The sequence below is a fragment of the Carassius auratus genome, chromosome 41 (genome assembly GCF_003368295.1).
Source record: "Carassius auratus strain Wakin chromosome 41, ASM336829v1, whole genome shotgun sequence".
In the NCBI taxonomy this organism is placed as follows: domain Eukaryota; kingdom Metazoa; phylum Chordata; class Actinopteri; order Cypriniformes; family Cyprinidae; genus Carassius; species Carassius auratus.
This window is the reverse complement of record NC_039283.1, coordinates 21,882,035-21,909,449: the sequence shown is the minus strand read 5'-3', so window position 1 is coordinate 21,909,449 and position 27,415 is coordinate 21,882,035. Positions and strand designations below refer to the sequence as shown.

The window sequence follows — 27,415 nt, the reverse complement described above, 5'->3', positions numbered from 1 at the left end:
AATTGTCTCCGGTAAGATTCCAAAATATTTCATTACAAGTAATATAGTCCAGATTAATTGCAAAGAGAGAGTTATCTTTAAAGTGTTTCTAGGACACAGTGTTATGAAACCCAATTGCTAGTAAGCTAGCAAGCTGCAAAATGTAGATTATTATAATGTTATATTTAGTATCATTGAGATTTTTTTTAATTGTATAACTTTTGTTGTTTTGATATTTTAGTACATCAAGATAAACTAAATTAAACAGAAATGTTGCAAGCTAAATTAAAATAGGTTATTTTATATTTTATCTTATTTTATTTTATTTCAATTAAAGTTTATTTTATTTCAAGTAACAAATAGGTTTTATGGTTTACTTTTAGTTAACTAAAATAATTCTGGATGACTGTGGGCATAAAATTCCTTCTTGTGTTTACTCATATTTTTTCTTAGATGAGTTTCTTTCAAAGCAACAGCAGCATCCAGAGGCACATGGTTGTACCAAGTAACGGGGCAATGACTCGACATCACAACGATTTGGAGCAAGGCATACAAACATATCAACGTGTAGTTATGAAAAATGGCAGACCTGTTGAAACGGAAGAATTCAGGTTTTATTCAACCAATTAAAGGATACTGAAAAATACAGAAAATATGTTTTTAAACCTTGTGTTGTGTTCAGATACCTGTAACACCCTAAGGTTCCCAGTCAAAAATGACTGGCCTTTTAAAAAAATGCTTGTAAATCACTTGTTGTGCTATATTATCAACAACTATTAGTTTCAATCATTTTGTCAATGTGTTTTCTTTGAATTAGGACTGATTTTGTGTTTATTTGTCGGTCATATTGGTTGTATAGGCCTCAATAATCTTTTAGGAGTTTACACACCTTAGTTTTTGAGTGAAAAAAAACATTACTTTTGAATAATTTTGACCCTATTAAAATACAGGGGGTACAATTGCAGAGTTTATCACACTAGGGTGCTCTAATGTTTAATCAGGAAGTTTGCTTTGATAAAGTTGTTATTTTGTACACAATTGCAACAACAACAACAAAAATTGTATCACTTCAACCACATTTTATGAACTTATGAGGATTGATACCTGTTGTGTATTCCAAGTCATTTATGTAATGGAAGTTCATACTGTCTTGACATGTTGCCTTATATAAACTTACATTTTCTCCTTCACCTCCTTAATGAACCCTAAATCCAAAACTGATTAATATCAAATTCAGCCTTCCTTTTTTTGCTATGTTTTTCTTTCCCACACAGGGAAATTTAATTGAGTAATTGAAATAAGATATACTTTTCATACTGTTCATTCATAATTATAGTTCTTATGGTTGTGGTATTGACATGAAAAACTGACTTCAAGACCAATAAAGAGCAGAAATTAAAAATTATTTGAAATGATCCAAATCATTCATTATAATGAATTAGAAAATGCTTCATTATAATGAATTAGAAAATTAGAAATGAATAATAAAACTGTGAAATATCACGGAAATAGCAAAACCTTATATTATAACAACACAATTGAAAAACACAAACACAGTGGCAGGAACACAAAAACTAGGAAATATTAGAGACAGGCGACTGCAATTGGTGAGTGCTGATGAATCCGGTCAAGGGATTATGGGAAATGGAGTCCGTGGTAAAGTGGCTGGCAAGAGTCTGGAATGGACTGCCCTCTAGCGAAGCTCACAGCCACTCAAGCTAGAAATCGTCACAATTAGGTGCACTGATATTAAGAGTGCTGATATATATATATATATATATATATATATATATATATATATATATATATATATATATATATATATATATATATATATATATATATTCAATAACAATAATAAAAAGTTATAGTCATAAAAGATTAAACTGAGGACATTTAGAAGTATTACGCTAAAGTAGACTTGGGACTTAAAAAATAGGTGGAACTGCAGACATGCAGGGAAAATAATAAATGGTCCTGCTACAGTCAGATGTTTATTAATTTTAACCTTTAAAATATTTAAGATTTAAGATAAACAGTACATTAATGTTTATTGCTTCACTGCTTCACTAAAGAGTATTTTCACATACAGGTCATTTTAAAAGAACCAAACTCAGTTTACTTGAATGGGACAGAATCCTGGACAGACCACACACACAAACACTTCCCAAACAAAAGAAAACACAGAAGTTGAACAAAAGTATCATAACAAACCAGAAAAGGCAGTCAAAAGTGACCTCAGTCTGCAACATTCATCTCTCTCTCTCTCTCTCTCTCTCTCTCTCTCTCTCTCTCTCTCTCTCTCTGTGTGTGTGTGTAATTGACTTAAATCCATAATTCTTGCATTCATATAAATGTGATTTTACTGCACTGCTTCATCTCTGTGTCTGATTTAAAGTGGTCAGAATGCTAGATCTCAGCTGCACATTGAGTGGTTCTTTGCCTCCGTAACACACATCTAGCCATATACTGTAAATGACAACATAATTGGTTTGTCCAGTCAGGATTTGTTTATTTAGTAAAATGTAACAAGAGACTGAAATGTCTGAAATAACATCAATAAATAAAATAATAATTATAAGAATTACAGTAATGTACAGTTATCTTAACATACATGAAAAACATACAAATAATAAACTGCTTAGTTCAACATAACGCATTTCTCTTGTGTTGGTCCATACAAAGGCTCTTGTTGCTTCTACAAATCATGAGGAAATTGAGACTCAAAAGGACCCACAAACTCATTGTACTACATTGTAAAAAAATAATTAAATACATAATTAGGTTGTAAATTAAACAAAAATTACTGAAGTATGTTTTACAAGACAATGCCATTTCAGTCTTTCTATTTAAAATTTTCCTAGTTAATTCAATATATTACTTTTGTTCTGAGTGAAAATATTTTACATAGTACTGCTCCACTTCTCAAACAGATTTTACACCATCCATTCTTGTACTGCATCTTTATGAATACTTTCATTTTCTTTTAGAGATGGGTGGAGATTTTGTTAATTGAGGCACATATAGATCTTTGTGGAGTTAGTTGACTGTCACATTTCTACAAGAGGAACTTAAACAGGGGAAATGGTAAGAAAATAAGAAATTACATTTGTATTTTTTTTTCTCTCAAAATATCCTTGAGCTGTCCTTAATATGTCTAAAAATAAAACCATATTAAATCTTAAGAACTGAATTATAATCAACCCTAAACTAGAGAAGTCATTATCAATTCTGAAAGTCAGCAACATTTATTAACTATTCAAACATATAAGGAACAAATTAAAATGAAGTTATATAGACAAAAGCAAAGAACAATACTTTTGACCTACATGAAAACGTGATAACTGGAGAGATTTCTCATGTCACCACTGCTTACATCACTAGGAAAGGTGTAATCGCTGTCTGTTGAATAAAGGTCCATCATTACTTCCATATCGTGGACCACATGGATCATTCGGGTTAGTATTTTATGTGTCATTCCAGTCACATATTTTTATGTAAAAATTACTTCATGCTCCTGTCATGTGTAATTACTTATGTGCATGTTTTAATACTTTAGGCCTGCACCACAGTGCAAGTGTGATCTAATGGTTGCTGTGGTAAGATTGTCTGAAAAATCCCAAAAAATGTATTTGCAAACAGTGAAATGGAAGGAAAATATTTCAAATGTACTAAACACAAGGATAATATGCCTCGTGTTATTATTCTGTACCTATTGTATAAACAATAAATCTGCTTATCAAATACATGTAGATGTTTTTTTTTTTTTTTCAGAGAGATCCCACCTATAACATGACTGTACCAAGAGATGGGATTATGACTCATCATTATGCCAATTTACAGGATGGTTTTGAAATGTTTCAGTATATATTCATGCAGAATGGGCTAAAGGTTAACCAAGAAACTTACTGGAATTTTTATAATAAATGAACTTTTTAAAGGCTCATTGAAATGTAAGATTTAATTTTTTCTTGTAATGTAATTGTTTTGGGACCTTTTTGGGAAAATGTCCTGTGTTTCATCTCATTTTATGATGAATAAAATACATCAAATTATGATGAGTTTTGTTATGATGTATTCAGTCTGTTGTCGTTGCTTTACTTAACTTTAATTTTTTATTGACATTTTCTGACCTCTAAGTAACCACATTTGCATATGTATTGACTTTTTGATTGCATTACATTATATGTATTCTCAGTGATTTGAGTATAGTTTTTCATAATGTCCAAAATATTAATATCAACTTTATCCTACCTTTTTTGTGCTTTAACTTTTTATACAGATAAGAGTAATGTAAGCCTTTATGAGCAGGAGAATTACCTGATCGCCAAATAAAAATATCTCAAAACTTCTAGAAAGACTCCAAAGAAAACAAAAAAGCAAATCCTTCAAGAATGAAGTTGAACGTCATTTGGAAAGACAAAGACAAAAATTTCAAATGAGATTTAAATAGATAGGTGTTTGAGGAATAATAGGAACAAAAGGGATGACAGGAAAATGAGAATTGATGACAGTGCATCTGTGCATTACTAAAGACTGAATTATTAAGATAGACTTCCATGAAGAACCTTTAACATCCGTAGAAAAATAGGTCTTCTATGTTGGCAAAAAGTTATTTACATTATTAAAATATTCTTCACAGATGTTTTAAGAACTGTTTACTGAATTGTAAAAAGAAAGGTGAATGTTTAGTAGAAGAATGTACATTTGTATTGTATTCAAATTCAACTTGCATCAAGTGTTCATTCCAATAAACACCTTTTGTGTGCATGTATTTAATAAGCTGATCTTTGATAGATTGATTGGCACATTCTACCATGTTCTCAATTCAATGCAATTAAATCTTTACTCAAGACTTTAACTACATCAGTAATGTCATGTACAGTTTGCTTTACAAAAAGAGTGTCAATGTTAGGCACAGTCTTGACTGTCTGAATTGTAGAATCGAAATAGAAAAATACAGAAAAAAATCTTTTGTAACATTAGAAATTAATCTTTTGTAACATTAGAAATTAAATGTCTTTACTGTCATCTTTTGATCAATTTATTAAATCCTTCATAAATCAAAGCAAAACTCTTATTGACCCCAGACTCTTGCTCGGCAGTGTATCATGTTACAAAAGATTTCTATGTCAAATAAATGCTGTTCTTTTGAACTTTATATTCATCAAATAATCGTGAAAGCAAATTGTACACAAGTATGTCTGTGATAGAATCAAACACAGACACACATACACACACACACACACGCACACACACACACACACACACACACACACACACACACACAGAACAAATAAATAAATATGTTTTATTTAATTTCCAGGCATGCAAGTTTTGATTGCTAAACTGATCATTTAATATTCTGTAATATTCAAAATAACACACTTTTTAACCTTAATTAAAAAATGTACAGTACTGGGAACTTGTAGTGTCTTAAATATCACTCCTGTCCATCACTCTTGGTTGCAGAAAAGCAGTTTTCAGAAGGGATGTTATCATATCTCACATCTCACATGTTATCACACATCAAATTTCTACATTTTTTATACATTCATTACATTTTAAAATGCCATGTTATATTGTGTTAAGCTTTCAACACCCTGGTTATCAGAGCATCTTAACATCTAAATTAAACTTCAAGCAGTGGTAACAGGAAATGTTTTGTGTAAAAATGTTGTTCCACAGCAAAAGTTATCTTAAGACTCATTCATGCTGCACATACTGACAAGCCTCAAATAAGTGATTGTAACTTTTGTATAGAGCATTTGTAGTGTTGTCTTATCTTTAATTCTTAGACTGATTACAAACAAAAATCTTGACATGATTAGACAAGACGTGCACGAAAACAAATGCCATATGAACTTTATACATAAAAGAACTACAAAGGCAAAAGCCATCTGATATTCACTTGATGATATTAATCAAAAGTCAAAAGAGTTTAAAATGTGTGTTTCCAGTAAATACAGACCCACTGCATGCTTGTCATTTCTGAACATTTAAATCAGAGATACAAAATGCTTTGATGAATATTTCTCTATAAATATTATCTGTATAAACAAAAGAGTTTATTGAAATGCAGTATTCTCAATGTTTAAATAACTTATTCCCAAAACATATCCATATTCTACCTAATAAAGATTTATGTAACGCATATGAAAAGTTATAAATTAATTTGAAATTTGAAATGGTATTTCAATCCATATTGAATGAGAATATGATGGTCATCACATTATGAGTGACAAAATTAAACAAATATAAAATAGTAAATATCTGAACCCCTATATCAATACATGCCATTATGGTCATCAGAAAACAACAACCACTGCACTGGGTCTCATCCACTCATATGGGCCTTCATAATGGCCATCTATGCATGACTTTGAATGCACAGGAAAAAAAAAAGTGTAAAGGAATCCTTTAAGAAATCAAAATTACTTTGCAAAGACATTTACATTAATAAAGGGATTTACAAGTTATTCATTATAAAGAATTGAAGAGGGTGTGTGTGAGGAAATACAGTAACAAATGGTATGACAGGAACCTCTGCTGGTGAAACTGAGAATTAATGTGAGAATGTTTATGATTATGTTTTGCATTCCTAAACATAAAAAGACATAAAAAGAACTGATTTGCCACAGACATGGAAAAGAATGAATGAATGAATGAATTGGCTTCTACATATAGATAAACATATATATATGTTTGTGGTAGCCTTATAAGTAATATCATATTAATGGTATTATTTTATTATTTTATTAACTAAAATGTTACTTTTCATTTAAAACTTTCACTTTACTGTTTAAATCCAACTAATTTAAAGAGGCTTAAATGAGCTTATGTTGAGTGCAGAACAGAGGACTACCAACATGATTTAGTTATTAATTTCCTGTCCATTTTTAAGTTTTGTGTAGTCCATGTAATGACGTACTTTGTTATGGTTAAAGAATTTGCTTGACTGACAGAAACCTGATTTTCAAATCCAAATATTTAATCATGCATCTTTGTTTTTCTCATAAAAGCTGCTTTTTCTTTCTATTTCACTCTTAGTGGGTGTTGTTCATCAGTCTTACACACAATTGTACATAAAGTGTGATTTTTTTTGTGTGCTACTACAGATAACATCCAATTTCTGTAAAGCATAATGTAACTTTAGTATAAAAAAAGGTATTTATTTATATAAAGGCTATTATTTATTAATTACACATTACCAAATAAAATCAAATTTGACTGAACAAATACGTTTTTTTTAAGTTATATTTACTGACTAAAGGACAGTATGTGATTTTCATTTTTAACACTATTTAAAGCTGCTTTAACACAATCTGTATTATAAAGCGCTTATAAATAAAAGTGACTTGATTTGATTTGACAGAAAATGTTCAATATATTCACCTAGAAATCCAAAGAGCTACAGTATACTATACTATAAGCACAACAGGTGTCTGCTGTTATACTGTTGCTACACTTTCCAAGAACTTCTTAAGAACAGCAGAACTGGAAATTTCATTATAGAGTCCTGAAGAAAAGTATTAGTACTGTTGTATTTACTAATACTGATTAGCCCAAAAAAATCCTGTTTAAATCCCTATTTTATCTAACTGAAAAAAAAAAATTAAGTATTGTTGTGGATAATGTGTGGCCTTGTCAAGTTCATGGCACGAGTTTCTCATTCTTGTCCTTTATTTCTGTTTCTTGCTTGCCTTCCTCTGAAACATTCTTGCTGACAGATGGGCGGAGCGGTTATCACACAAAACTTACAGAGATCTCCGTGGAAAAACTAGTCAGTTCCGACGTGAGTCACGAAGGGCCTTCACAACAGTAAAGCGGAGCATTAGCCAAGAAAATGGTAAGGAAATGATTAAATACATAAAAAATGCATGATAAAAAACAGTATTCTGTCCTTTATGTTGCTTGAAATTAATCTCTAATTATATAGATATCTAGTTTTCTTTGAAGACCATTCAGTCTTCAGTTGTAAATATCATTTTTGAGATAAAAGCCATTTAGATTGCGTGTTGATGTGATGTTTTCTCACCAAACTAGGCAACAACATCCTGTAATAAATGTGGGTTGATGAAAAACTACTATGGATCATTACCGTATGTATTTATTTCAGATGAATAATGGACTTTTGTTGTGCATAGAAATATGTTTTTTACCTGTGAAGTTATTCATTATCCAAGCTCCATCAATGCATAACTTCTTACACGACTCATTTTTTAAACTTAAGGTATAAATGTAAGTGTGACTATGAAGAAGAGCCCGCCCCTTTTTCTCTGGTAAGAATTCCAAAATAATAATACGTAAATACTTTTATTCATGTTTTGAATTAGTTTAAATTTTCTGTTTATATTTTAGTAAAATTTCTAATGTATGTGGGTTTCATTAACTTTTATTTAGTTGTAGTTATTTTAGTAAACCAAGATAAACTTCATGAAAATTAGAAACTTAGCGTTAGCAAGTAACTGAAATAAAATAGGTTTGTTTATATATCTGTTAAAGTCAACTAAAATAACCCTGGATGAGTTTGAGCATAAAACCACTTTTACATTTTCTTAATATTCTCTTAGATGAGCAATGCGTTGGTTGCATCACACAGTAACAGCAGCGTCCAGAGGTCCATGGTCGTACCGAGTAACGGGGCAATGACTCGACATCACAACGATTTGGAGCGAGGCATACAAACATATCAACGTGTAGTCATGAAGAATGGCAGACCTGTTGAAACCGAAGAATACAGGTTTTATTCAACCAATTAAAGGATACTTGAAGAATACAGAATATAAGTTTTTAATGTAATTAAAGTGGTGTGCGGTGACTGTTGTCTTAATGCTTTGTCTAAAGATGATCATACTGTCTACTAACTATTTACTTTACTATACTTGTATGTTGCTTTACTATACTTGTACTTTCTGGTTTGATACTGTAAGATATCTACTGTGTATTCTCAGTGATTTCTTTTGTCAATAAATTGAGTTGAAAGTTTATAATATATTAACATGTTGCCATTAAAACTGAAATTGAACTTTCAGGGAACTGCAAAAGGGAACTGTGATATAGTATTGTCTTTCATGCACCCCAAAATCAGAACAAATCACTTTGTTGTAATATTTTATTACCATAATATTTAAGAATATTTTCTTAGCATCAACATAAAATCCATCCTACCTATAACACCAAAATGTAAATGTGTGGAAGTTGGAACCACCTAATCTGTCTTTTCCGGGACTGTCTGAAACGTCCCAAAATAGGCTATTTTTTTTTTTTTAAGCAATGAACAGGAAGAAAAGTGTTTTCTAGTGTATTTGGTAAACACAATAATAACATCCCTCATTATATAATTCTGTAACTTCCTAAAAGAGCCAACTGTCTATACTGTAGGCCTACAAAATCAAATAATACATTTTATTTTCTCTGTTTATTTACTAATCCATGGCTATAAATATGAAACCACTGTTGTGTTTCCTCATATTTTTCTCACAGTAATCAATGGTTTCATCATACAGTAACAGCATGACTGTACCAAGAAATGGGTTCATGACTCACCATTACAACAACATAGAGGATGCTTTTCAAATATATAAACATGCAGAATAGCCAAGCGATTGAAGCAACTGATTGGTATTCAAATTATTAATGTCTCCTAAAAATTATCATTGGACTCCAGAATATGTCTTTGTTTAGTTCAACTTTTAGAAAAAAAAATGCAATTTACTATCTTTATAACATTGTGTGTGTGTGTGTGTGTGTGTGTGTGTGTTGAGAAATACAATAATATTACAAAGACTTCTCAGAGAGACAAGGATTTAGAAGTGTGTGGAATTATGGGACCTCTGGTGGTAGAACTGAGAATTAATGAGAGTGTCTTTATAAGAGATGTATGAGGAAATATATGGAATTAAATTAATAGGGAAATTCTGATTTCCAGACTCCACATGGAATAAGAATCATGGAAATTATTAATAATGTGTTAATAGTTTCACTCTTTTCTTAAATGTTAATTTATGTTTTGCTAATGGTAAGTGTATCTGAAAAAGCCCTGCAGCAAAAAAGTGAAAAAAAGTGAAAGTGACGTGACAAGAATCAAGAGGCATTTATTTGTCATTTGCATAGTTAACACTGGGGAAAACTGGGCATTGAAATGCTTGTGACGAGGCTCAGACATACAGTGACAATAACAAGACATAAGACATAGACGTACATGGAGACAGAGATGTATAAAGTACTAGAGACCCATACTTGAGTAAAAGTACAAGTGCTCTATCAAAAAAGTGACTTGAGTAGAAGTTGAAGTGCTCTTTAAGCACCACACTTAAGTAGAAGTACTAAAGTATTCAACATTTTTTGTACTTAAGTATTGCAAGTAGTCTATTTTAAAATTTACTACTCACGTACTGAAAGTAAAAGTAGAAGTATTGTGTTATGTAGCTATTAAAGAAAGTAGTCAAAAGTTTGAACATATTGTATTATAAATGTGAAATAACTGACTGTTTTTTCAACTTTAGCATGATAATCATTATATTATATAAATTATAGAATGTTATATATATATATATATATATATATATATATATATATATATATATAAATGTGAAATAACTGAAATGTTTTAGATTATATAAATTATATATTGTTTTATATATAAATGTGAAATAACTAAATGTTTTTTCAACTTTAGCATGATAATTATTATATTATATAAATTATAGAATGTTTTATATATAAATGTGAAATAACTGAAATGTTTTTCAATCTTTAATTATTTTACATTATGTATATTATATAAATTATAGAATGTTTTATATATAAATGTAGAACACACAGATCCCATTTATATACTGCTCATGAATGTAGTGGGAGGGGGAGAAGCAATATAACCACACACACACACACACACACACACACACACACACATAACCATATAACTGACACAAAGTTCAAACAACCTGCAAATTAGTGTTGGGCGATATGGTCATTTTTCAGATCGTCATATCGTCAGCCCATGAGATCGACAATACACAATATTATCGTGCATGGGTGGAGCAAAAGAAAACTATTTGTTCTCGTCATAGCATAACTATTTGGTGTTTTAAACCGAGCAGATGCCTGAGAGAGAGCCTATGGAATCACCAGTAATCGAAAAAATATACTTTCAAACATACTGATAAACTAATGTTAAATATAAAAATACTGTATTTTAAATGGCTAGTTCATATATTATCGGGTGCAAATGTCATATCGCGCGTCCTGTGACAATAAGTCCTTCTGGAAGTTATCAGTCTAAATGTTCTGTAAAGTCCGTAAACGGTGAAAATCAATAGTCGATTTCATTTAAAGTCAAGCAGTTTAACAATAATATAGGACATAAACGAACATGTTAAATATAAAGTATTTAAAACAGCTAAGTTCATATATTATTAGTAAAGTTCAATTGTACTACTGATGCATCAGTCATACAGCGCTCGGGACCGCGCCTCATGACGAGACCAATTACTGCCACAGAAACAACAAAGAGATGCATTCTAACATAACTGTGGCATTACACTCAGATGGTGAGGGCTCGTTTAAAATATTGCACATATATAGGCCAGATTACTTGTTAAAGTGCAATGAAATACCTATCTGCAGATGATATACATCTGTTTGTGGATGGAGACTTTGTAACGGCCAAAACTCTGTATTTTGCATGCATCACATTATAGTGCGTTGTGCAAGAAAATAATAAAAAGGTGGCAGAGCGAACTTATCCACAGTGGTTCTCACGTAGTCCTTCTACGTCACCACATAGTGTGCGTTATAAGTTAAGTGATCAGTCTTTAAAGAGAAGGACTACGTGAGAATCACTATGGATGAAAAGTTCGCTCTGTCGCTTTGTTATTATTTTGTCTTTACTTTATTTGTAAGCCATGAAAGAGTTAATCTCTCATGTATGAGAAGAGCACATTATCGTGTAGCAGCCATTAAATGTGTGGGACATCCAACCCTTGTTTTCTATCCCTCTAATTTCATGTATTTAACGAGTTATCCGAGTCAAAGCAGACAACTTCAGCGACTACAAGCTCTAATCCTCCTGCGCTCGCTGTGTGTGTCTGTGAGAGAGACAAATGCGGTGCTGAAGTGAAATTGCTGGGCAGTTTGATAGCCGAATTATAATAAGCAGCCTAATAAAAAGAATAGTTATTATTATAATCTAATACATTTATAGTAAAATGAGCCTAATATCGTCTTGATTATCGACAGAGAAATCTGCTTATGTCGATATCTCTGACTATCGTGATACAGGATACTATCGCCTATTGGCACAACCCTACTGCAAATAGCTTCTGTCAAAACCACATTATCGATGCGTGGGGAGGGTTTCCTATAGCACAAAACCATACATCAAAAAAATATAATTTAGAAACTAACTAGGTCAATAGGGTAAAAGCTTCTGTCAAAACCACATGATCGATGCGTGGGAAGGGGTCATAGGTTAACCCATGAACTCATTCAGAAAGTTCAACCCATCCATCATAAGGTTACCGGAAGTTCATAAATCATCATGACAGAAGCTATAGGATAAGTACTACTGTTGTTATTGTTTATTATGTTTTATGATGCAACAAAACTTTAGATTCTGCATTTTGACTTTGACTCTGCAATAGGTGTATCTAGGTTGTGATTTATTTCTGTTATAGTTGTCTTCAACCATTTTGGTGTGTTAAATTTGATTCAGTTTTGGAACTTTCCATTTTTATATTTAAAAAATTTACATTGTGATAAAAAAGGTTGTGTTCCATATTGTGGTGTTCTGCAATTTTATGGACAAAAATAAAACCATTCAAATATTAAGTAAATAAGTATTGTGATATTTGGTGACACAGTGACACCCTTGAGCTGGGTCTTTACAACGCGAGCTATGATGACTTTAACCTTGATATTTTGGTGCAGATGTATACCTAGCCGAATCTGTAGGGGGCGAGAACGAGTCTTTAAACCTGTACGTATGCCTACTGTGAAATTACCACATCAAACGCAGAATTCACATGAGCAATTTTAATGTAGATTAATCTAGATTAATTCCAAAATAACAGTGAGATTAATCCAGATTTTAAAAATTTATCTATGACCACCACTAATATATATAAATAAAACACTGGATGGAAATGGTAAGATGTGCATAAAATATTGAATAATGTTTACACTCAACTGAAGTATAAACACATTTACTGAATTAATTCCTGGATGCACAACCAGAAACTCACATGGTTTTGCCTCAAAAGATCATTTGACAAATCAACTAACTAGGGAACCAATCTCATCGCACACCATCTTAAATATTGTCCAAGTCTTTATGAAATGCCTGAGCTGAAGTCATCAAAATGATTTGATGACTTCAGCTTATTATTTGAACACTTGGGATGGAAACGTTGTTTTATTCGCAAATGTTACATGCAATAGTTTTGTCACTGATTTAATCCACAACTTTGGATGAAAACATAGCTAGTGACAAGATATTATAATTTGAGTATCAAGCAGTATGCCAGTAAAGACCGAATATATTGCAATGCATGCAAATATTAAGCCTCAGACGTCATGCCCACCGACAGTTGGCTGAAAGTCTGATGCATATGATACAAAATTGGAAACACTTCAGGAGTTTCTTAATCAGATAGGTTGAATTATACTGGATTTTCGGGAGACATGTGTCACTTTCTTTGACATTCCTCCTGGAAACAAAGATGCGTTGATGCCAAACCTCATAGAGAAGAAAGCCATCGTGTTTACAGCTGTGAAAATGAGCGCTTATCAGGATCAGATAAACTCTGGATTTATGTGAAATATGTAAAGTTTGAGTTTTACACTCTGGTCTGTTTTTGTGGGGACACTTCCTCGCCCATATATACAGTATGACACGGCACAAAACTAACTTTGTGATTGGTTGCTTTACCTGTCTGTTATATGGCCTCTTGTGGGGGTCCTTGGCCATTTAAAGTGGCCAGAGTTCCCTGACCTTCTGCTGTCAGTCTGAAGGTCTGTCTACACGAGACTACAATGACTTTAATAAATACAGAACTGCATTTGGCCTACTTTTTTTGTTTATTTAAATACAAGAAATACAAGTAACATTTATTCAATTATTGTATTTTTTCATTCTGCATTTCAAATCAACAGAAGAAAAGCCACAATACAATCAGTGCATCTGAAAGTGAATATTGTACAGTAAGAATTATATTTGGTTTTGTCTACTGTTTTATGATTGTGGACTTCTAATCTAAAAACACAACTTTTGTGAAATTTGCTAGTTTTCACAGAGCTGAGAATGCATGATTTTACAAGAACACAGCACCCCAAAAGATTAATCAACATTCACTTTTAAGCAAAACCAAAGCACACTGACTAGTCTAACATCCTTCAGTACAGGAAATCTCGTTTAGCAAACAGATGTGTAAAACATGGAAACAGCCATCTTTGAATTATAGGTATTATAGGAATATCCCACACATGTTATGCAGCTTAGAATCAGGGCTATATGTGCAAATTGTGGACAAATCCCTCTTTTATAAGTCTATATTCTTTTAAAGAATCCATGATTCCGGTTTTAATCCAGGCCTATTCTCACTGTGTTGTGCATCATTGCTTATAGCCATCTAAAGGTAATGCAGATAAAGCCATTAATTTAATCTGATCAAACCTGAAGTATCATGACTCAGCTGAAGCCAAAGTTAACATATGAAGAGATGATTGTACTAAAAAAGCATGCACAAGTTTCTCTATCCTTCCTTCACACTGAAGTCATCATATTTTGTGGCTTCAACAATTTAAGAAAAACAATTGTGTCTAAAAAACAATTGTGTCTTTTCCTTGAATTTCTTTGCCAAGTCTAAATCCTCATGGCCTGAGAAGTACTGAATACTGCCAGAGGAGAATGACAGTTTGTCTGGCCGTAGTGACAGGCCTGCGATAGATTAGACTGCCGTCCCAGAATCACAAGGCAAATGAGATGACAGCAGTGGCAATGTCTCGCAGGACTGACAGTCCCATAGTGATGCCTGAAGCCAGTGACTCATGTTCACAGAAGAAGAAGATGAATGAAGAGTCCAAAACAGACAGCTGAAGCTAACGGTTCAATCGACTGAACAATCACAACACTGATCCTGCCACCTGGCACTCACAACCTGATTGCCTTATTAATATACCATACTATTTAAACAAATGTTCCGAAAAACATGGTAAGGTCATGGCAATGTTGTGTACTGCAGGAAAATTGTGTTGAACTTCATCGGTTATAAATGCTGACAGAAACTGTCAACGTTTTCAACAAAACCGTAGAGAAACAAAGTAGAGATTCATTTACAAATGGAGCATCACTACTTCTGATTCTAAATAGATGCCATAAAATTCAGAATACATCATCATTGCAATAATATTGTGAGAAAATGTATATAATTTCGGTGAATATTCGTTGATTTTCTTGACCAGACAAGGATTTATTATTAAGTCTCAAATTTTCTATTTAATACATTTCTTTATCCAAAAATATCCTAAGCTTACGAAATGTAGCGACACAGGTATATACAGTAAATAAATAAAAATTAATTATATTTTATGTAGGCACACTACTTAAATTACAATAAATAAATTCTACTATAGTTACACCACTGGCATGCATGCATAAATAAATAAAATTGGTATAAATACATATATACTGAAAATACATTTATTTAACATTATAAACTTTTTTTTTACCCCATTTAGACAAAGCATCACATCTGATTAAATAAATGTATGTGTATGTATCTACGGTGCGTGTTTTGTGGGTAGGGTCTGTGCTGGATTATGAGCTTAAATCATCCTGTTACCTCTCTGTTGACCTACTCTGAGCTCATAGAGGGGAAAACCAATTAGTCTGATGAGATTCTTCAAATGCGTTTCTGCTCTCCAGAAGTGATGTGATTCTTATCCACATAAATGCAGAATTTTTTTCATGCTCAACTAATATATATGCCAAATTTCCAATAGATTTTGGACTAAGTGGCGTTGTATGTCCATCTACAAAAATAACTAAAATTAGTCAGTCACAATTACTAGTTACTATTAGTCTTAATAACACAGAAACAGAACAGATGTTAGAAGGTTGTTTTTTCTTTTCTTTTTTTTTTTTCTTTTTTCTTTTTTGAGGAAACTATAGTCTCATCTTGCCCAACACTTAAAATAGTTCCAGTCTTGTTCTGACTCGACTGACATGATTCTTCTTTCAGGTGTGTGCAATATTTAGTTCAGCTAGAAAAAAGTACTCTGCGTGATCACAGATCTCTTCTGGCCAAGAATTTGGAAACACATATTTAACCTAAATATTGTACTGTCATGTTTTCACTTTATTTGAAGTCTCTATTTTTAAAAATGAATATTAGTATAATATTTTATATAACATAATAATCTATATGATTTTTTAAATTATATGAAATTGTTGAATATTATATACAGTATGTGTGTGCATACTCTACGTTGTAGTAACACCAGTAAATCTTGACCTTGTGAAGACTTTTTTGTTTGTTTTTTGTCCCTTTGAGGAAAACAGCTTAATCGTCATACAGCATGATATTTTTGAAAAATCTAAAACAGCAGAAAGTTTTGTTAGGGGTACGTTTATGGGTAGGGTTAGGGTAAGGGGATAGAAAATACAGTTTGTACAGTATAGAAACTCTCTCTCTCTCTCTCTCTGTGTGTGTGTGTGTGTGTTATCTGGCTGGTTATAGGTTTCTTTCCAGTCTTGAAATATGAGGGTGTGGCTATAGAGGGACAGTAATTAGCAAAGAAAATCACTGTTCCTGTTTCATTTGAGCACATTCATTGCCATCAGTCACATAACCTGCTGAAACAGGTAAGAAAATTCAGTGACAGTTGAATCAGTCTTATTGTGTTGTGTGTTATTGTAAAGGTCAGTGATTATAGCTAGATGTTTCATGTCAGCAATAGTGATTTCTGTTCTTTTTTGTCTGGTTTATGGTTATCAAGGAACCACTTCTTTTGTCTGTGTAATTGCTGTAGGGTATGTGTGACGTTTGGATAATCATAACACTAAGTATATGGCCAGAAACATACTAAAACTATTTTTGTTTCCCGGGGGTATAGGGAGGAGTGTAATCTAGGCTAACAAATATTCAGCCATAAACCTAAAAGATTCATGGTCTGAATATATTCTTTGTGTGTAAGGGTTATGATTTCTTTTGCAATCCATTGCATTTTTCCCAGCAGCATGTACAGGCTTAATACAGGCCCAAAGGCTTTTCTAGCAAACTCCCTGTGTTAGTCTTTAGCTTTAAAAGTTTTTCTTCTACATATGTGAAGGTAACTTTGTGATCAAAATGTCAGGTATATTTGATAGAAAACCTGTATGGGTTTACAACTATGTAGACATATCGAAACTCCCCTCATCCCCTGAGGTAACAACAACTATATTGAAGGGCTTTTACATACAGCAGTCAACATATAAAACATTTTTGTTTGAGCTAGAAAGAACTACTGAACATAAATAAAATGTGCAAAAGAATTTTGAAAAAATTGCCTTAGAAAGAGCTACTGTATTACTGCATTCAAACTCCCAAACTGACTCAAATGATTCGCGAACCCACTCCGAACTCCCGAACTGATTCAAATGAGTTGCGATCCCCAAACTGACTCAAATGATTCGCGAACCCGCTACTAACTCCCGAACTGATTCAAATGATTCGCGTTCCCCGAACTGATTCAAATGATTTGCGAACCCGTTACGAACTCCCGAACTGACTCAAATGATTTGTGATCACCAAACTGACTCAAATGATTCGCGAACCCGCTTTGAACTCCCGAGTTGACTCAAATGATTCGCAAACCCGCTACGAACCCTCAAATTGATTCAAATGATCCGCAAAGCCGTTCCGAACTCCCAAACTGACTCAAATGATTTGCTATCCCCAAACTGACTCAAATGATTTGAGAACCCGATCCGAACTCCCGAGCTGACTCAAATGATTCACGAACCCGCTCTGATTTCTCTAACTGATTCAAATGATCCGCGAAGCCGCTCCGAACTCCCGAGCTGACTCAAATGATTCACGCTCCATACTCTGAACTAGGAAGAATTATGAAGCGTGCATTGTGAAGGGCGCTCTGAAAAGCGGCAGCGCAGGCAAATGATTAAAACCTCTATTAAAACAGATGTCCAGATGAGCGTAGCGGTACGCTAAAAGCATGTTCTGGGCGCACTGAGAGGTGGTGGTACGCTCAACAGCTATATTTGGAAGTGGCGGTACTGAGTACCAGTGCTTACCAGCCCACTTAAAGCACTGAACAAATATATAATACTAATCTATAATTGTATTTATATTTTAAAATTGCATATTGATATAATATAATAATGTATAATTTAGAAGAAAGTAGCTATTCCAGGTGCCATATTCCATACAATATAATGGTATTGCTGACATGTTTTCTGTACTATAACAGCTAGCCAAATTCAGTTGGAATTTTGCTTGGTTTAATTAATAATTTACTGTATACTTTAATTGGGTCTTTGCACATTCAGTTACATCTCAAGTGACATAAGGATGAGTAATTGATGACAAAATTTGCATTGGCTGAACTATTTCTTTACAACATTTTTAAAAAGTATGCTTTAGATTATGTATTAGTGGAGCCAAAATGCAACAGTTTTTTGTCTTCTACAGCTGACTCCAGCAGTGAAAGCCACAATCATCACTGGCATGTGTGAAGGATTGTTGTTTCTGCACACTAAAGACATCGTCCACCAAGACCTCAAACCTGATAACATTATGGTGAGACTGAAAATGAGCTGTTGTTTTTTCAACTAAGTTTTCAACTAGGTTTCATTTGTCTTGGATATTGCTCCTAATAGTCTTCTGAAGAAATCATTGAGCAAAATTTGAGTTCTTATTGAAATCTATGACTTTTGATTGCAAAGACTCAAAAGCCTCTGCACTTGAAATCTTCTACACATTGTGGTGTATATTGACTAAATAAATAAACAGGTTCAATTTGATCAGCTTTTTTCCTAGAACATCAGAAAAGATACTTACTTCTCTTTTCCCATTTCAGGTAGAGCATCAAACCCATCGTGCCGTGATCATTGATCTAGGACTTGCTAAATTCTTTCGAAATGGACTCTCCTCTGCAGTAAACTTGGGCAATGAAGCATACTCTGCACCAGAGATCCTACAGATGAACGGTGTTCGTGACAAGCGCTCAGACGTTTGGGCCATGGGCAAAATCATAGCTGAACTCTGTGCCAGGATCAGGTTACCCACCCAGTTTGTCTCTCCCGTCAAGATTCGTGAAACTCTAAAAGACCAGCCGTACTGTAATCCAGTATCCAGAATGGTGGAACCCAATCCCAATTACAGAAGTACTATGGCTGGAGTCATTGCAGACATCAGGAGAGCTCCTTCAGCTCAACCAACAGACATTAGACCAAAAGACATCACAAGAGACGTTACAAAAGACGTTACAAGAGATGTTACAAAAGACGTTACACAAGACGTTACAAGAGACGTTACAAGGGACATCAAAAGAGACATCACAGTGACACATGGAAATGACATAAGGCCAAATCAAAAGTGGTATCCAGCAGGACCTTCTGTTCCTAAAGAGTTAAATAAACCTCAAGCTTTATATTATCGACAGAGTCCACCTCAACAGAGAGAGATGGGAAAGGCAATAGTACCGGTTAAGGGTGAGGCCTTGAATAAGCAGCTGTCCCTGATGTCATTTCCTTGTCCTCTCCCAGAAACCGGGAGAGTGACTCAGGAAAGCTACATCGAGGAGAATGGAGCTCTAGTATATAAAGAGATCGTCACGAAGGACGGGAGAATCGTTAAGTATGAGAAAGTGCAAATAACCAAAGATTCTTAAAAATAACACTTGTGAATAGACTTGTGTTGTTATAAACGTTGGCATGCACTTTAATTTTACACAGGTGAAATGCTTTTTTTAAATAGAAATTCCCACTGGAAAACTATTATAGTGAAGTTGGTGTTATTTTAGGTTTTTGTCTTTGCTGATATCCTGTTTATGTTCATTCAACAGTATTTTTTTTTTCATTTGATGTAAAGAATAACCATTAAAATGTCAAAAACACCAATGTGTTTATTTATTTTTCTGTCATTAATAATGTGTATATCACACACTGAAATGTATTCAAATTCATTTGCGCAATAATGGCAATCCGGTCTCCAAAAGTGGGGGAAAAGCCATACAGAGGAAGGATACTCTGAACTAATATTTTGGCTCCCTCTGGTGGACTGGAAAAGTTGGGACCTCAAATGTCACTTCATGCATTTGCTTCATTCATTCCGAGAGATATTTCAGTATGTTTCCTCCAGATATGCACCTTATGTTTTAGAATTACTGCTATATGAGGACAATACTGCATCTTTAAAAATAATCAGAACTGATAATTATGTTTCCTGCATTTTCAGTTTAAAAAATATTAGATTTGATTTTATCAATACACTACAAAATGTTTTAACTGCTTCATTTTACATTAAAATAATAATAATAATAATTTAAAAAGGCTGTCTCTCTAATGAAATAAATGGTAATTGATGTTATCATTGATTAAGAAATAATTTGTGGAGAGTTTCAAAAACTAGCTTGCAAAGCATGCAAGGAGTGTATTTTAGGGAAATAAATTATGAAGAAATCTTCCTTTTCTACAAGTTTGTCTTAAACTGTGCATTTCCCTTGATTTAGAACATGTGCTCAGGTTAGTTAAGAATGGACACACTTATTAATTACATTTATTTTATTTTATTAAATAAAAAGTCAATAATTTTAAATGTTGCTATATATTTAGTCTAATTTGTCAATTGCATCACATATACAGTACAGTAAGAAGATTTTCACTGCCATATCATATCCTTGATGTGCTGAACTTTAAACTGCACTGTAAAATCTTGTGGTAGTCTTTTCTGAACCAACATAAAATAATGGAGTGAACTACTCTCTGTTTGGCAAAAAAGATAAAAAAAATAATAATAAATAATAGTAATAATAATAATAATAAAAAGCCTTTACTGTAGGTAAAGTATAGTCCTAGTATAGCTTTTCCAAAATATGTTTTCAACGACATCTGTAGGCCTAATATTTACTGAAAGGGTTCAGGATTATGAGTTTTTCATATTCAGTTTTTTTGTATTATTATTATTTCTTTCACCAACTAAGGCCCTAGGAATTCCCAATGACTTACCTTACCCTCCTTTTGTTTAACCACTCAACACCGATTGTTACTATCAAGAGTTTCCTACTAAAGCGATTGAAACATCTATTTGTATTCTCAAAAATATGTCTCTGTATTAAGCACTATGTAAAAGCTGTTTCAGTTGCTCATGAAAAAGTTTGTAAAACAACAAATATTGCATTTAATTCTCTTCATCTGTGATAAAGTATGCAAACGCCACATGAGTGTCATTAACTGGAGCTGAAGATGTCCAACTTGACATGTCTGTTTTCAACTCTGCCCCCGACTGCAAGCAGCTACTCTCGTTGATCGCCATCTGTAGCCGTTCTTCAAGTCTAACTCACCCTATGTTAGGGCATAAAAGAACCAGTTCATTGAAACGAACTATCCGAAAGAACTGGTTCAGGGAAAAGAACTGAACTTCCCATCACTAGCCTATACATGAGTTGTACGGAGGACGAGAAATGACTTAAGAATAAATAAATAAATAAATGAAATACAGAGACGTTGGTTGAGACGTGCAATGAGCTAAAGTAACGAGCCTGATTTGAAAATGTAAGAAGCAAAAAAGTACAGATTTTTGTGTAAAAAAATGTAAGGAGTGAAAATACAAAGTAATCAGAAAAATAATTTAAAGTAGCCTACTGATACCAGAAAAATCTACTTAAGTACTACTTAAGAAGTATTTGTAGGCTACTTTGTTACTTCCCATCTCATAGGCCTATTTATAATATATAATGAGGTCCAGTTATAAAAATACTGTCCCCAGCACTTTTCAGTAAATACTTTTAGTTTCAATTTAGATATGGTGGGTGGAGCTGATGATCTTTCAGTCTTAAGATTTATATCTCTGTTGAACACAAGTTGATCCAGTTTGCTTCCACAGGGTTGAAGAGGTAATTGCGGACTGGACAAATACAGTGAGTACACATAATATTATTTAACCATTGTTTAAACGTACACTTCTTAGGGTGAAACCCAAATAGAAGTGAGCATCCCTATGCCCTATTACCTTCAAAGGGCAGAGCCCTTCAAGTGACTTATTTTGAAGGGTGTAGGGTCATTACAGTCTCATGTAAACTTTTGGAACTCCCTTAGCAAAGGGACTGACAGACTAAATGTTGTCTAATTTTGTCTATCGCTGAAGAAACTTATTTTGTATTACATTAAAATAAAGACAAATTGAATTATTTGACAAATTAAATTATTAAATTTGTATGTGAATTTGAAAATTTGCTTCAAAATGCACAGCAAGAACTCATAACCCAAGATCACATGACTACAATGAAATCACATCTTAAAAACTGATCATCACACATTTATTTTAACTGACAGACTTCTGGAAGGGCCCTTTGTAAAAGGTTACATTTGGTCAAATTTGTTCACTTTTATTTTTAAATGCCCCTACAAATGACATTCCCTTCATGAAGAGCCCTTCAAGGAAAATGTGTTAATGTAGTCACCATGAGATCATCCACGATCATCCATCTTTCTTTAATATTGGTGATTTTTTTATATTTTTCATGTAAATCTTAAATGAAATTCAAACTTTTGATCTTTAAATTAATAAGAAATAAAACATTTTTGAAATCCAAAATAAATAAATGAATAATTCTTATAAAAAATATATTCTGAGTTATATAAAAAGGATTACTGGAAAGTAAAAACTTTACTTATATAGACTTTTAACTTTGCTTACTGAATCTTTACAGACATGTCCAAAATAATTAATCATCATCCACTGGGAAAAGCTGATTGCTGGACATGTGGGTCAGTATATATATATATATATATATATAATTAATTAATTAATTAATTTATTTATTTATATGAGTCAATGAAGTAAAACGTAAAGTTTGGATTGGAAAGGATGATTATTTACCAAAATTCTAAATATAGAACATTATTCAGTTGTAATATATATATATATATATATATATATATATATATATATATATATATATATATATATATATATATATATATATCAGCATAATCTAATTCATGTTTAAATGTTCTTCTATTCTACATTAAAGGCATGATTGTTTTTCTGATCGGTCAAAATCCCATCAAGTCTGTAAGAGAAATGAGGCACCTTATTTTGAGGTAGGCACACCTCCTGAAACATAAAATATTTCTTTGAATTGTATATATATATATATTTTTTTTATATAATTTTTTGTAGGTCAATTTTTCAGTGATGGGTGGTCTGTGGGATATCTAACTTTAAAAGAACAGTTCAACCATAAATAAAAAGATTCTGAATATTCATACCTCTTCAGGCCATCCAAGATGTAGATGAATTTGTTTCCTCATCAGAATGAATTTGGTCAAATGTAGCATCTTTCATTAGTAGAGGCAGCCATAGAGGAAGAGGAAGTCAGATGCGGTATTGCACAAAATGTAGATAAAAAACAATATAAGAATAGTATGCCCTTATTCTCAGTATGTATAAAACAGTAGAAGAAAAGTACATGAAAATGGCAAAAATTAACTACTATTTCTGACAAGAGAAGAAAGAAAGTGTTTGGATTACTTAATGTTTGTGTAATGGGACTGTTAGTTTAAAAATAACCTTTAAGGGCCTTGTGGCAAAATAAAACCAACAATATCAATAATTTTTCTTATTCTTATCTCAGGCGAGCAACAACATCCAGAGTTCCATACACCTGCCAAGAAATGGTGTATTTACTCACCACTACAACAATATGGAGAACGGCAGTCAAACATATTCTATGAAAATTATAAAGAATGGCAGAATTGTTGCCTGTGAAGACATCAGCTTTGTTTATTCAAATTAAAAGTCAGACAGAACAAGCTTGAAGTAAATTATAAGATTGAAAGTTGTAATGCAAATTCAGACTGATACCGATAAAATGTATCTACTTTGTTTGATATCAGTGGTATAGATTTAGTTGTAAGCAGATGTATAATTAAAACTCTACAGTTGAAATACAGAGGTTTTGTGTAAATTTATTTCAACCAATTGTTGAATAAAAAGAGCTAAATAAACCTATGAGATTTTTGACCATATTTGTTATCTCCTCCCCTCTTGACTCAGAATATATAACATGCAAATTTGTATATAAAATATAAAAAAAAAAACATGGTTATTGGTTATTAGTTAAACCATGGTAAAAACAAAGTTTTGCTACACTAACCATAGTTTAACCATGGTATTTATAGTGGTTATAGGCTGTAATTGGCAATAAAAACGCCCCAAAAAAAAAAAAAAAAAAAAAACCTGGCTAGCCTACTATACATTTACAATAGTAATTCCATGGCTAATTTTCATAAGGGATTGTGTTAAGTAATGCAAAATAAACGTTAATAGATTATGACATCACAAAGTATCAGGGAGTGATTTTTATTTGATTGTGATGCAAAGTGTAAAAATGTAAGCCATGCAGGGGAAAGGACCAATGATAGTAGTGTAGCCTATGTGTGCTACCCGCTCAGTCCGTCTGTTTATCAGTCATATAAATCTTCATGTCAGTTTTTTTTTTCACATATTAGAAGTACAGAACGCCACATAGCAACTTTTCGGCACTGCTCTAAGCTAAAATCAATCGAAATCATCACAAAAAGTAAAGATCAAGTGCCTAACAAAGTCTTCGGCAATGGCGAACCCTGGTAGAGCATCCTCCAGCACCATGGGCAGTCAGACCAGATGAAGAAGTTTGACACCACTTTGATTTTGCTTTTTTGACAATGAACAGGTGAAAGAGAATAAATGCTTATCAGACCTAGTTGTTTTTTATGTTTCTTATGATAAATATACTCCTTTTCCCTCAATGAATGCAGTGTTACACACTGTCGTTTTCACTCTTTTTTTTTTTTTTTTTTTGCATCCACATGGAAGTCTTTAAACACATGAAATATGTGGCTTCTATAAATAATGCTTACAAAAGATTGGTTTTTGACATCCAAATGAAAATATATAAAACAAAAAATTGTATCCAGTAATTAAAAGCAAGGATAGTACACTCGAATAAAAGGTGTGGAACTTCTGCAAATATCAGGTGATCAAAGTAAAATTTCATAGTAATATGTTTGTGGTAACTTAATAAGTAATATTATATTAATGATAAAACAAAACCATTTAACATTGTGATTGTTAAACTAAACTAAAAGGTTATTTTTCATTTAAAACATTTATTTTACTGTTTAAATCCAACTAAAACATATAGAGGCCTCATAATGAGCTTCTGTTAAGCGCACTGATAAATCGGTCTTGTATCAAGGAGTGGACAACCAACATGATTTAGTAATGAATTTCCTATCCATTTTTAAGTTTGTGTGAAAATCTGTGTAGTCCATGTAATGACGTACTTTGTTATGGTTAAAGAACTTGCTTTTCAAGTCCAAATATGTAACCATGAATCTTTGTTTTGCCCATAGAAGCTGCTTTTCCTTTCTGTTTTACTCATAGTGGGTGTTGTTCATCAGTCTTACAACAGTGATTTGATCAAAGCATACAGTTCACAGCATTTCATGGAATTGTAGAATTTGAAATATTTTCCTATAAAAAAAAAGACAGCTAACAGAAAACAACCCTAATTGACTTCTGCCTAATATTCATGTCTTCTCTAAGATTGGCTTGTATACATGTCAAAAATCTTTATAATAAACTGGATATTCCAGTCTCTTCTGACAGACAATAGAGGTCACACTTTTCCTTCTTGAAAATATTCCAAAAAACAAGTTCAAGAGCCAGAGAATGGTTATATGGCAAATGGAGATTATGTTTCAATCTTTTGGAGATTATATATCAGAACTTTATTCTAGTCTCAAAGGTATTTACACCTATTAAAAACTTTTTAAATTAATTAGATTACCTAGTAAATAGCTAAACATTATTTTGGGGTGGAATTTTGGTTAATTCTGAACTGTGTAATATATAACACCTTTCATTCGCCCAAAGAATTCTATTTTAGTCTCTATTTTATCTACCTGAAATAAAATATGTTTGTAAAACACTGTTGTGGAGAATGTGTGGCCTTGTTAAGTTCATGGCATGAGTTTCTCATTCTTGTCCTTTATTTCTGTTTCTTGCTTGCCTTCCTCTGAAACGTTCCTGCTGACAGATGGGCGGAACGGTTATCACACGAAACTTACAGAGATCTCTGTGGAAAACTAGTCAGTTAGGTCAGACGTGAGTCACTAGAGGAGCATTAGCAGAGAAAATGGTAAGGAAATAATGAAATACATTAAAATTCACGATGAAATACAGTATTCTGTCCTTTGAGTTGCTTAAAATAAATATATTATCATATAGATATCTATTTTTATTTTATTTAATTAATGAGACCATTCAGTCTCATTAAAAAAATAAAAAATAACAGGCTTGCAGTTGTAAATATCATTTTTGTGATAAAAGGCATTTAGATTGAGTGCTGATGTGATCTTTTCTTACCAAACTACTAGGCAACAACATCCTGTAATAAATGTGGGTTGAAGAAAAACTACAATGGATCATTACCGTATGTATTTATTTCAGATGAATTATGGACTTTTGATGTGCATAGAAATATGTTTTTTACCTGTGGATAACTTCTGACACAACAAATTTTTAAACTTAAGGTTTAAATGTAAGTGTGACTCTGAAGAAGAGCCCTCCCCTTTTTCTCTGGTAAGAATTCCAAAAGAATATTTTTTTTTGTTTTGAATTAGTTTATATTTTCTGTTTACATTTCAGTAAAACTTTTTTTTTGTTGCCATTTTTATTAGTTTATTTATGTATGTATGTAGTTTTTATTAACTTTTGTTATTTTAGTAAATCAAGATAAACTTAATGAAAATGAGAAATGTTGCCTTGGCAGATAACTGTAATAAAATAAGTTAGTTTATATATCCATTAAAGTTTACTAAAATAACCCTGGATGAGTTTGAGTATATGCATTAGTGAGTGTGGTGGTGCTTATGGGGTATGGTCACTTATATTAACTGTTTCAAATGCACCCCTCAAAAATTCCTGCCCCCTTCTCGCCACCCCATCAATAATTTTCTAGATCCGCCCCTGCCCACCTGTGTCTATTAACTCATTAGTTCGGTCCCACTTTATATTAGGTGGCCTTAACTACTATGTACTTACATAAAAAAAACTAAGTACAATGTACTTATTGTGTTCATATTGTATTGTAATACACTTTTGCTGCTATTGAGGTGGGATAGGGGTAAGGTTAGGGAGAGGGTTGGAGGTATGGGTAAGTTTAA

General features: G+C 32.6%; 1 protein-coding gene and 2 long non-coding RNA genes across 3 annotated transcripts; all 3 read left to right on the top strand.

Moving 5' to 3' along the window:
* The first annotated feature begins 16,794 nt into the window (after positions 1 to 16,794).
* On the top strand, positions 16,795 to 20,095 carry LOC113059672 (carbon catabolite-derepressing protein kinase-like). The gene is made up of 3 exons (XM_026228218.1): positions 16,795 to 16,846; positions 18,672 to 18,779; positions 19,060 to 20,095. The coding sequence occupies exons 2-3, from the start codon at positions 18,708 to 18,710 to the stop codon at positions 19,870 to 19,872; spliced, it is 885 nt and encodes a 294-aa protein (XP_026084003.1). The 5' UTR covers positions 16,795 to 16,846; positions 18,672 to 18,707; the 3' UTR covers positions 19,873 to 20,095.
* A 1,963-nt stretch (positions 20,096 to 22,058) lies between these two features.
* Positions 22,059 to 24,229, top strand: LOC113059671 (uncharacterized). The gene is made up of 4 exons (XR_003278123.1): positions 22,059 to 22,119; positions 22,912 to 22,969; positions 23,236 to 23,305; positions 23,839 to 24,229. It is a non-coding gene; the product is annotated as an uncharacterized LOC113059671 (long non-coding RNA).
* Positions 24,230 to 26,301: 2,072 nt separating this feature from the next.
* LOC113059670 (uncharacterized) lies at positions 26,302 to 26,905 on the top strand. The gene is made up of 3 exons (XR_003278122.1): positions 26,302 to 26,388; positions 26,627 to 26,682; positions 26,783 to 26,905. It is a non-coding gene; the product is annotated as an uncharacterized LOC113059670 (long non-coding RNA).
* The last annotated feature ends 510 nt before the right edge of the window (positions 26,906 to 27,415 follow it).

Coding starts and splice junctions, on each gene's coding strand:
- LOC113059672 (XM_026228218.1), top strand. CDS start 18,708: ATGTGTGAAGGATTGTTGTTTCTGCACACTAAAGACATCGTCCACCAA. Junction 18,780..19,059: donor TCAAACCTGATAACATTATG/GTGAGACTGAAA, acceptor TTCCCATTTCAG/GTAGAGCATCAAACCCATCG.